The sequence below is a fragment of the Diplotaxodon limnothrissa genome, linkage group LG12 (assembly GCF_057381915.1).
Source record: "Diplotaxodon limnothrissa isolate DT_005_m linkage group LG12, D_limnothrissa_male_GT1.1, whole genome shotgun sequence".
Lineage (NCBI taxonomy): Eukaryota > Metazoa > Chordata > Actinopteri > Cichliformes > Cichlidae > Diplotaxodon > Diplotaxodon limnothrissa.
Window position 1 is genome coordinate 36,935,034 of NC_140607.1, and position 12,515 is coordinate 36,947,548.

The window sequence follows — 12,515 nt, forward strand, 5'->3', positions numbered from 1 at the left end:
TTAGCTAATGTTAGTCGCTGTTAGCCATTGTTAGCTACTGTCAGCCAGAGTTCAACCATCTGTGACGTGGATGTTCCTCTGCTGGACTTGGAAGCTTAGTTAATAAAGTCTTATATGATGTGAAAATGTAGCTCAACTGTTAATCAGAGGTAAGTGTGATTTTTAGCTGCCATGATGCTAGCTCATAACTTGTTGTTTAGCCGGCTCTTATCAGCTGTCTGGAGACGTGAGGATGGCAAATCTAATCTGCTGACAGATTTGAGACTACGCTAGTGGCGCTTTCATCACATTTTTGTTCATTTGGTGAAGAGGACTCCTTCTCTGATGATAAAACATGGGTATGATGCTTTATATCTTTAGTCTGAAGGTGCAGACACAAATTTAAATGTCTCTTACATGGCATTCGGACACCTCTTTTCTGCCTTTGATGTACTGCGTGTATGGCCAAACTTTAACCACATGTAAAACACAATTAGTGAAACAGGAGATTTCCTTCTGGCCACAGGATTCAAATACGGTGTGGGTAACATGGTGGCTTCCACAATCCACAAACCAGCTCCAATGTATTTGTAATGAATTAATTCTGAGTTTATGAGAATGCATCATTGGAAGATGCAATCACACTATTCTATGTACAGTTTCCTTTTTCTTCTATTAAATTACCTTTAAAAAAAAACTAGAGAGTGCACCTTTAAATACTTTCATTCACTGCAAGCCTTGAAGATTTGGTTGTTGCTCCGAGGGACCAACTGGGCCCCAGAATCACCAGAATACTCGTCTCTTTCAATTTCCCATTTGATTTGTAAAATGAAAATTATGAAGTTATGCACAAATAACCTTAGATCCTTCTTTTAAACATTTATAAGGAACGTTTTGGCATGTTCAAACTTCTTCTTAAAAACCCATTTGATAAATGCTTTACTGAAAAATATTTTTTGTAACCTTCTTGATATTTATTTAAGTTTATCTGCAAATATAAAAACCTTGAGCAGTCCCATTACTATCATTTCTTTCTAATCTTGCTCAAGTCTCTCCAGGCCAGCTGAGGAGGATCAAGCGTAAAATGTAAATGTAATCAATGTGTCAGAGTGAAGCGCTCCAAATATTACACACATCATCGTCGTCCTCGCCGAACCACCCGGTCGTCATCATCAAGGTCAAACGGCGCTGTGAGCTGTCAGTGTTCTCACTGCTGCTTATGCTTGTGATTCACTGCATTTCTACAGCTGACCGACGAACGATGAGCGTGTAAAATAAATGCAATAACATCATTTATTCATCCCTAGTGGAAAACTCTTTCCTTTCCACTTCAACAGGGAGGTCAGAGTTCAAGGCACGTCATCCTGGAGATGCAGAATCAATGTCTTGCTCAAGGACACGTCGGTAAGGATGGGGAATGGAGTGTGTATTAGTTAATTTTAAAGCTACAGTCTGCATTTTAGTAATTTGGCGTTTTTTCAGGAGACATTATTTGCACTGAAAAGATCTGATTTAGTGAAAAGCAGCATAAGAGATGAGACTCACAAGCATTTGACCCAGCAGGACCTTATAGAGACACAAAGTCGTGTCATTTTTCTTTAAAACTTTTTTTATTATTGTTTCTATTGATTGATAGCACTGACGCTTTAAGCTTGGCTATATGATAAGAATCAGGTACTTAAGAAATTAATTACTGAGGGACATTAAATCTAGTTGTGCCTCCAAAGTCCATATTAATCTATAATTATTCCCTCCACATAACTAAAAACATTTCTGTGTGGATTTCATTTAAAGTGCTGCGATCGTGGCTCAAGAGTTGGGAGTTCGCCTTGTAACCGGAAGGTTGCCGGTTCGAGCCCCGGCTTGGACAGTCTCGGTTGTTGTGTCCTTGGGCAAGACACTTCACCCGTTGCCTACTGGTGGTGGTCAGAGGGCCCGGTGGCGCCAGTGTCCGGCAGCCTCGCCTCTGTCAGTGCGCCCCAGGGTGGCTGTGGCTACAATGTAGCTGCCATCACCAGTGTGTGAATGTGTGTGTGACTGGATGTGTAAAGCGCTTTAGGGTCCATAGGGACTAGTAAAGCGCTATACAAATGCAGGCCATTTACCATTTATGCTTTTTAAGAAACTGTTCTGTGCATGAGTTTACCTGCGTTAGTGTTGGTGGTGTTGGAGCCCTGCAGGAGCACAGTCAGCGTCTCCATCACCAGCCAGGCCAACTGCTTCTGCTCCTCAGCCACAGTGTTGTTTTTGCAGTCAGCTAAACATGGAAGGAAACACAGAGCGAGAGGACAGAGGTCGATATTAGACGGGATTACAACTGTGATCCAGTAAAATAGTTAAGTAAAAGAAAACTAAAGAAGCAGTTCACCTTGGTCGTTACTGTGTGGTTGCTGTTGTGAGGGCGGTTCTTTGAGCAATGCCGCGTACTTGTGCAGCAGGTTGACCAGCACCTCCAGCAGTCCGACCTCCCGCAGCACGTCGCTGAACACCGGGTCGTGCCTGGCCAGCTTCAGCAGCGTCCGTACGGCGGTGATGCTGCAGGCGTGCGAAGTGCTCGATTTGAGGAGCACGCTAACGCTGAAGAGTTCCTTACACGGCACATAGTTGAGGCTGAACACTACAAATTCCAGCAGCTCAAAGTACTTTGTCTGAGCCTCGGGGAGCTTGGCCACACGCTCTGCAAACTGAGACAGCGTGTGCTGCGACTCTAGGATGAAATAGTTGGCCGGTTCGGCTGTGTAGATGTTTCCGATGGCGTCCAGGAGCATGCACGCCAGGCGGCTTGTTTTGGCCCGTAGAAAGGCGTTTTGGAGCACCGCAAAGGCCTGAATATTACGCACTGTATGGCCTGAAATTTAAAACACAAAGAAAATTTTTTATTTATATATATATATATATATATATATATATATATATATATATATATATATATATATATATATATATATATATATATATATATATATATATATATATATAGACAGAGACAATCCAGCACATAACAGCAGGGTGCAAGATGCTAGCAGGCAAGGCATACATGGAACGCCATAACCAAGTGGCCGGCATAGTGTACAGGAACATCTGTGCCGAGTATAACCTGGAAGTCCCGAGGTCAAAATGGGAGATGCCCCCAAGGGTGGTGGAGAATGACCGAGCTAAGATCCTGTGGGACTTCCAGATACAGACGGACAAAATGGTGGTGGCTAACCAACCGGACATAGTGGTGGTAGACAAACAGAAGAAGACGGCCGTAGTGATCGATGTAGCGGTTCCGAATGACAGCAATATCAGGAAGAAGGAACACGAGAAGCTGGAGAAATACCAAGGGCTCAGAGAAGAGCTCGAGAGGATGTGGAGGGTGAAGGTAACGGTGGTCCCCGTGGTAATCGGAGCACTAGGTGCGGTGACTCCCAAGATAGGCGAGTGGCTCCAGCAGATCCCGGGAACAACATCGGAGATCTCTGTCCAGAAGAGCGCAGTCCTGGGAACAGCTAAGATACTGCGCAGGACCCTCAAGCTCCCAGGCCTCTGGTAGAGGACCCGAGCTTGAAGGATAAACCGCCCGCAGGGGCGTGCTGGGTGTTTTTTTATATATATATATATATATATATATATATATATATATATATATATATATATATATATATATATACACACACACATATATATACATATATATACACACACACATATATATACATATATATACACACACACATATATATACATATATATACACACACACATATATATACATATATATACACACACACATACACACAATTCTGGAATGGATCAACAATTAGACACAACGGTCCCAGTCATAGAAAATTTGCTCCGTTTTGCATTTTGTGTAAATATCCAAGATTGTTACATAACAGAGTCCCAGACGGGTTTAATACAAACGATTTAAACAAAGCCAGCCTTTCTCTGCCTTAGCTGGCTGGACCACTGCATGACCTTAATATAAAATACTTATTTCACTCAATGAGTCGCAATTAAATGAATAATTTATGTGTTTTTTCTGGATTTTGTGGTTAATATTCTGTTGTCTTCCATTAAAATGAGACAGTATTCATTTCTTTGTAAGTGAGCAAACTTTCAAATTCAGCAGGGGATTTCCGTACAGGCAACAGGAGACTCTTCCTTCAGTTTCTGCTGAATCACTCCACTGAACTTTTTACAGCAACTGCAAAAACGTCTCCTTTCTCCGACCTCTGTTACTCTAAACTGCCGTCTGTCACTGCACAGTTAACAGGGCAGATACACGATACTTCAAATTTCTTCCCTGTTGTCACTCTTTGTTTTTTTAAATATACACGTTTCCAGTTAGCTTCGTTGAGTTGATACTGGAGTCTTTATAGGGAATAATCTTCATTCAGTGAGTCAACAAAAATATTTTAGGCTTATTTTAGGCTAGCTCAGAAATCATAGGCTATGACTTTCACACTCACAGGACGACAGTAAAGAAAAGGAGCACTGAAAGTGTGTGTCAGCACATAGCCTCAAACACACACAGCAGTTAAGTGGATGTGGCGGGTTAATTAGGCGTGTAAGCGCACCCTCATACCATGATGGCTCCTGGTAATGACTCTGTGCTCAGCTAGAACTGTCACTAGGTGGGTAAACACAAGTGTAACTGCATGTGCTCGTGACTCAGTTGACTTCAGTGTTGTTAGTGGGAGGGTGTATGCGGTTAGAAACCCAACACGCTGACAGTGAGTGTGTTACCATGTGTGAATGGGTGGAGGTGAAAGGCTGAGTTACAAACACCACAGCTCCAGAGAAACTGTGTTTGATTCTAAAGCATTGAAAGCTGAAAACAACGAACCCACACAAAGTCAGAATGACAGATAAATGGAGGGAAATGTTATTTTAGTCATTTGCTTCAAAAACAAAGAAATTAATAAGTGGAGATGGACTAAATACAATTTTGAGTTAAAGTAGTTACATCAAGGGCCTCCCAACACAGGGAGGTGTAGCCCATCAGTGTCTGTAACTGAGCTGCACCTCCCAACCCCGTCTGTTGTTGGTGTTTTTGGAGCATATTTAGTGGATTATCTGACTAAAATTATGGTTTTATGGTTTGTACCACATATTATGGCTGTGTAGCACAAACCAAGCCAGGAGATTGGCTTTAATTAGTAAAACTGTACTATGTAATTATTCTCTGCCCTGGCATTAATTAGCAGAATCTGTGTTTGTAAGCTCGTGTGGCAGAAGTGTGGTGCCTGGCTCAGCTGCAGGGGAGGAGTGGGGCAGTGAGCTCAAGGGGGCGGTGCCAAGAGGCTGGAGGGACAGGTGGCGGTGATTTACTTAAGGCTTCTCCCTTTATATATAGTGAAGCCAGAGACCTGGGGGAGAGTGTGTGTGCTGACGACTGACGCAAAAGTTGAACTGCGTGGTGAAACGCACAGCCACATGTGTGTGGTGCTTCAACAAACAGCTCGCAAGCATACAACACGTGTCGGGTCAGTCTTTACACGCAGCATTGGTCAAAACAGAAATGTCAAGGTTTTAAAATGAATCCAACAGCTTCAGAGTTTTAGTCTGAATTACTTGAATTCTTTATTTTGGGCTTTGTTGTATTGATGTATATGTAAGCGGCTTAACTACTGTTTGGCAAGCATGTACATGTGGGTCAGAAAAAGTACGACGGCGTTCCTCAGGTGCATGAAAAAATAAATACGTTTAAATCTTTCCACAATCAGGATGAGCCTGTTCTGTTTGCATGAAAGAGGCTTCAGTCATTTATCTCCAGCAACGTCAAAGGCGACAGAGGAATTATGGCGTCTGTCAACAGGTTAATCTTACTGGGATGAAGCACCCATCAGTCATTTCAGTGATGGGGATGGAGGTAGAAATGTAGACTTTTTCACAAGTAATCCCTTTTTTTGTTTTAGAGCTTCTGGGAAAATCAGGCTGGTGCTACTGTGTAGACTTAAGCTGAAAATCACTGGTTTGTTAGAACAGTGTCGCTGTTTCAACACTTTATTTAAATGTGTCCTTGATTTCTTCCTTAGAGGACACCAATGGAAGATCGTTATGAATCACCTCTAGATGAGTGTAAGACTGAATAAAACTTTGAATCATGGAGGCTCTAATCCAAGTGCATCATTTGCACATCTATATGTTTTACTCTGAAGTCTTGCTCATTATAAAACTTATGACAGATTTAATGATGAGCCAAAGTTGCACCTAACATACCTTTCCCAGAAGGTTGCGGGAGAACAAATCCAGGCAACAGGAAGGGGGCGCCGGTTGTCAAGCCAGCAGGCTTCAACTCCGTCACCCCATACGTGCACAGACAGGTGACCAGGTTGACCAGGTCCTTCAAAGCATCTTTTGATTCGTCCTCCTTGGCCTGTTCCAGTCTGGATGCACAAGAAGAAGTTACATCAATCTTCACACAACATAAAGTAAATAAGGTCTCAGTCACAAACATCCAGAGGCTGTTGAATTCTTGGTAGCTACTGTCACCAGAGAAAAAGGTGTAAATCCCTGAATGGTTGCCAAGTGGTTGCTGGGGGTTGCTAGGTGAAACAGGCCGCAAAAGCCTTGTGAATGCTGTGTTTGGTAGCAGACTGCACATTCATGAGCGTAGGACGACAAGTTGTTGGTGTCTTCCATGCAAACTATGGACAACTGTAGCAATTTGCTAGCAAACAAAGAAGTCACAGGGACGGTTTCTGTCCAGCACCCTCTGTGCAACTGATTTCAAATAGCAACCTCCAGCTGCCACTTTTGCACTCACTGGGTAATTCATACCAGGGGTCACCAATCGCTCTAGTTGGACTTTAAAACCCTGTGATGAACTGCAGGAAGGAAGACCTAAGCTGTACCTGAGCATGAGGTCGCAGAGGAAGGTGTAACCCTGGCACATTCGGAAATCGTCCAGCAGGGTCTGCGACACGTCGCTGGAGTCTTTGAGGAAGCAGGAGAGGCCGGCAAACATCTCAACGATCTCCAGAGAGGAGAGATCGTCTGACTGCTGCATGTTTTGAACACATGTAGCCAAGCATTCCTTCTCTGTAAACCGAAGAGGGGGTGTTAGAGACAAAGAAATGCAATCTGTAAGGAATTTCTGTGACAGAATGTACGGGAATTATTAAGGACATAAAGAGCTTTCCCTTGATCTTAGATTTATAGGAAGTGAAACAAAAATGCATCAGATGGACAAAGAAACAGCTTCAGACAGATCTGTGCTGCTGTAACAGCTTTTTTAATGCTGAAAGACAAAAGCTTCAGGGTTTTTCTTCTTTAACTTTACATAAACAATACACAATAATAACAGGGACAACCAAGCTTAAATAATAAATCACATTAAAAATAATGGTTTTACTTAGTGTCACATAAATCATTGCACAAATCTCACAACAAATTGTAATTAGGCAACCCTCTGGAGCTTTACAGGCTGTGAACTGTAAATTATCTGTTTTAAAAGTGGTAGAAAACAAGCTTCCCTGTTTTGTTCAGCAGTATTCTCACAATGTGTTTTTTGTTATTAAGCTGTAGAATTTGTGTGTGGACTGGTTCACATTTTCTAATATTTCAGAGCAAAAATGCACCTCCAGATGTGGTTTGGAAGACTGTTACTTCCAGAAACAGATGTCCTTTGCGGACGGTGCATTTGTACATACCGTGGATGTATTTGACCACGTTGACGCTGAGGCCGTGTCGGGAGATGGTGGTGAGCACCTCGCCAGCACTCCTCCTCCAGGGCAGGTTGTGAGGAGGACACCAGGAGGTGATGGCACTAAACAGTAACTGCAGGTCATCCTTCTGGGCCAGCTCCTCCGCTGGAGACACAAATGTGCAGAGCTTCACCAGGATCTGCACAAGTGGAAACGAAATTATTATTGTTTTTTTTAAGTTCTGGGTAAAAACAACAAAATAAGCTGCTGAAAAAACAACACAAGCCCGAGTCTTTTGTCACGGAGATACGACTGTGTTTGTGACGCAGGCTGTTTGATGAAAAGATTAAAGTCTTTATGGGAGGCAGAAGCTCGAGTCTTTTTATCAGTGAACAAATAGATTTAAAATATCAAAATAAGCCAATAACCGTGTTATAATCCTCAGATCTGCTACAGACTCTCCACGCAGACTTTTTTCGCTCCACAATTCAAACACAAACATTTTTGACGATGTTTAAATGTTTCAGTTATTCTTTGTGTGAAGGTTTTAAACATAAAGCAAGCTGATAGAGGCTCTTAGTCTGACACTGTTGTCTTTTTACCTGGACAAAGACTTTCTGGAGGAGCGCCCTACGGTCAGCCAGGGGCAGCTCGGGTTGGGTGTGCCCTTGCCCTGGCGTCTTCTCTTGGCTGGGTGGTGGTGGTGGTGGTAGTGGTTGTGGCGGTTGTGACGTGGGGCCTACGGGTGCCTCGGCCATGTGGGGCAGGTCAAAGAACAAGTAGAGGCATTTGACGAGCGTGGAGGGCACAGACATGGTCGTCATGCAGTCCACAGTTTTCTGTTGAGGGGCAGAGAAAAGGGGATAACATTTTATTTCCCAACATGGTTCAGGAATACAGGGCTATACTCAGGCTATACTCATAATGTTCCAGCCTTTATTTGTCACTTTATTAAAGTTGAGCTGATTCAACACATTAGTTTGTATTTGAAGTAACCCACTAAGACACCAAAGTCACAAAATAACACAAACCGAAGGGCCACTAACTTTTTTTAGTGGAGTCTAACGTGTTTGCTTCCCAATCACAAAGACCTTGTACAGAGGCGCAGTGAGGGATAGCATTAGCTAGAGAAATGCTAATCTTACAATATACAACACTGCTGGATAAGAGCATGAACAGCAGTGGTGGTTCTATTCAACGACCTGTTCTTTACTTTTTCTATGCATTTCTAGTTCTGCTATTTTCTTCTACTCAGCCACATTCTGGATGCTTAATTCTTATTTTGCAAATTCAGAAAATATAAATCTTCTAATGTACGGGTGGTTGTAGCTCAGGTGCAGGTCAGCCACTAATCAGAAGGTCGGTGGTTCAGTCCCAGGCTGCCAAATACTAACCCCATGTTTGCCTACTGGTGGTGGTCAGAGGGCCCGGTGGCGCCAGTGTCCGGCAGCCTCGCCTCTGTCAGTGCGCCCCAGGGCAGCTGTGGCTACAATGTAGCTTGTGTGTGAATGGGTGGATGAATGTAGTGTAAAGCGCTTTGAGACTAAGTAAAACCAGGCTACGAAGGAGGAGATACTAGCAGGCGGTGATGTGCGACCCAAATGTAAACCGAGCGTCCGCTCGCTGCACTCTCTATGACAGGGACAGCAAACATTCATTGGAAATAACTGCTGTGGGTGGAAAAGCAGGGCTTTAAGTAGAGTTACGAGGTTAAGTTGCTTTAGATTTTGCTAACCTAAAGTGTGAAGCAGCTATTTTATACTTCCACTTAAAACTTCCAGGGAAAACACAACCCAGCCTACTTGTGCTTACACTAGACTTCTGCTGTGTCACTACTGCTGCACAATATTGGCACTTTATTTCTTAAGATTCACACTTCAAATTAGGAAGTGTGTCATCGATGACAGCAGCCTATCAGAACAGAATGATGGAAACTGGCTTGTGTTCACTTACATGCTGCTATATTGAATAGCTTAAAGAGTTTTCATTCACTTATTCAACCATTACATACAAGAACCCTGAGGTATTTATTTATTCGTTGTTTGTATTTGTAATTGCGTATTCCCCCCCCCCTTTTGTTTCACCCGATTATGTTTCTGCTTAAATCACTTAAAAATAAAAAAAAACAAATACTATTTTTCTAAAATCATTTTTGAAATACTCTGATCTCCTGTTCCTTAAATGTGAGCAATCAGCTTCCACTTTAAATGAAGCTGAAAGCGTGAACGTCAAACACACCTCGACTGTGTCTGCAGAGGCAAAACAACAAAAATGAAGTAAATGTCTAATATCGCATGGATCCAACTGTATGTTGCATATTCCCTTTTCAGTCTAAAAGGAACATGATTTATTTTTTCCACATTCATATAGAATCACTTTATATCAACCTAAAATAAAGAGCTACACAACAGCAGCAGGACAAATAAAGATAAAAATGCTGCTTTAAGGGTGACTTTGGTAAATGGGTGTTTTGTTGTGCTGTGATTCAGTGTTTCAGATTCAGCTATAAGGGCCTGAGGTGTGTGTTCACTGAGTGTTTTCCACAGTTATACTGTGTGTGTGTGTGTGTGTGTGTGTGTGTGTCATGTTGACAAAGATAAAGGGCTGGAGAAAGAGATGGGGTTTGTGTTCACTGAGGCGAATGATTCAGATAATCAAACGCTGCCTCCCACACACACACACACACACACACACACACACACAAATTACATTGCTCTTACACACGAGCTCTCACAAAAGACCACATATGCCCATGCACACGCACACACACACACACACACGCTGCAGCTGGATGAAATGACCATCCCATTTACTCCAACGCCGTCTACACGACGGAGAGGAGGTGGATGCACAGCGATGAATAACAAAGCACAGCAGGCGCACACACAGTTTCAGCCCCTCAGATGGAAAAAAGAAAAAAAAAGGAGTAAGATATAGACAGCTGAAGTAGGCAGAGGTGTGTATAGATGATGGTGAGTCACAACAATGGAAGACTGGACCAGCACCTGTGGTACAACAAGCCACACCGAGGTGTGTGTGTGTGTGTGTGTGTGTGTGTGTGTGTGTGTGTGTGTGTGTGTGTGTGTGTGTTTACAGGCTGTCACAGAATACTGGTCCCACTGCAGTCAGGTCAAGGTTACCGTGAACAAATGAGAGACAAAACCAGAGAGACGAAGGCATTTAACAGTGTGTGAGAAAAACAGAGACAGGAAGGGAGAAGAAGACAGACACAAGGAGAAGAAAAATACCAATAAATTGATCTCCTGTCTGTTTTAAAAAGAGAGAGAGAGAAACAAGCGCAGTGGGAGTGCATGAAGGGCACCCTTTAAAAACACAAAACAAGAGAGGAGTCCAGACTGAGTTACTGACAAAAATATTGCCGTTTTATGCTGTGAGGAAGAAAGAGCAGGAGGTGGGGGAGAAAGGGAGCGAGAGGGGAGAGCATTAAAGGGAGGGAGGTGACGTCAGGTTTATGGGAGGCCAGTTGCCTGGAGAAATCCATTAAACCTACTCTCACTCTCACACACACACGAACGACACGGGTTATTTTTTACTGCCAGTCTGTGTTCGCTGATATCAAACAGTCACAAGAAGCAGCCCTTATTCATTTAAAGGAGACCGCTGACTGTGCAGTGTGCATGTCCAGTGGTACTGACCAATAAACCTAAAATTATCATTTAAATGAATGTTTACATTTACATCCTCAATGTGTTTACACGTGTGACCAATCAGATCACAGACAAGCCACTTGTGTCTGAGCCGAAGGAACAAGAAAAACTCAGCTGGACGTTCTCTCCAGCATTTTGGTGTCTTGAGCTGCAGCTCATCTCAGTCTGAAACACACAGCACAGAGCAACGCCAGCGCTTACTAAGGTCCTTCCCGAGAGAGGGCAATGCAAATCTTCCCAAAAAAACCTTATCAAAGTACACGGCTAATGAGCAAAATCAGAAACTCTTTGCTTTACGAACAGATTTTATGCTTATGCTGTTGTGAACTGGTTCTATTTAAATAAAAGCTGTACAGAGACTAATAAATCATGCATCACCTATGGAGTAAATCAGCGACAGTAAATGGAAATTTCAGAAAAGCTGGGCTACAGGGAGATGGAAATACCCAACCTTTGAAACGCAGCGGCTGAATACTACAAGCCGTCTTGCCTCCTTCCTTTCTTTCGTGTTGAGCAAGAGTTGAGAGTTGCACAAAGATGCTGTGCTGTTGTGCACGAATATCAAAGCTCTGTCATTCAGTAACTAGGAAGTGATGGGAATCTCCATCACATGTGTAGTACTCTCTACTTTTGCTCAACACAACTATTTTACAAGTGCTCTACAAGTTAAGTATACGCCAAGTGGAATTCTTCAGAAAGCAGACCACAAAACTGGCTACAGAAAACCACAAAAAACTGCCCTAAAAATGTCAGCTGATGATCAAGTTTTTCCGATAAATTCATCCAATCATCCAAACCTACAGTCCAAGTGTATTTCTGGAGCACAAAGGAAAGATCCGTGCCCACCAGACATTCACAAATGACAAAAAATAAAGGAACTCTGTGTCAACATGTTATGTCCTACTCATCATTTAGTTACATAAATAACTGAGAACAGGAGTCGGTCCAAGTGCTCACATGTTACATCAGAAGAACACTGCCTGTCTCACAGCCTGGCCAAGTGCCATTTTGCTATGTCTGGTTTGGCAAGATTGTTGTTGCTGCATTCAAGGAAATATTCAGTAAGTCGACATATTAAGGTGCTGCCTGCCTAACTATTAAACAGCGCATGCTTGAGAGCGGCTAAAGACTGGGCACAGAGAAGAGGGGGTGGATCACGTGTCTGTAGATGGGAAGAAGCGTTCCACCCAAAAGCAACAACAACAGTGAATTTCTGATGTGCAGCAGAGCAGGA

The 12,515-nt window shown here is 42.9% G+C and overlaps 1 protein-coding gene across 1 annotated transcript in view; it reads right to left on the reverse strand.

Annotated features, from left to right (window-relative positions):
* wdfy3 (WD repeat and FYVE domain containing 3) overlaps positions 1-12,515 on the reverse strand; it is a 123,614-nt gene that overhangs the window by 76,097 nt on the left and 35,002 nt on the right. The window contains exons 5-10 of the mRNA XM_085367561.1: positions 8,216-8,452; positions 7,620-7,812; positions 6,822-7,008; positions 6,187-6,353; positions 2,348-2,827; positions 2,126-2,236 (exon numbers count right to left, since the gene is read on the reverse strand). Coding sequence (XP_085223687.1) covers positions 2,126-2,236; positions 2,348-2,827; positions 6,187-6,353; positions 6,822-7,008; positions 7,620-7,812; positions 8,216-8,452 — 1,375 coding nt within the window. The remainder of the gene's footprint in view (positions 1-2,125; positions 2,237-2,347; positions 2,828-6,186; positions 6,354-6,821; positions 7,009-7,619; positions 7,813-8,215; positions 8,453-12,515) is intronic.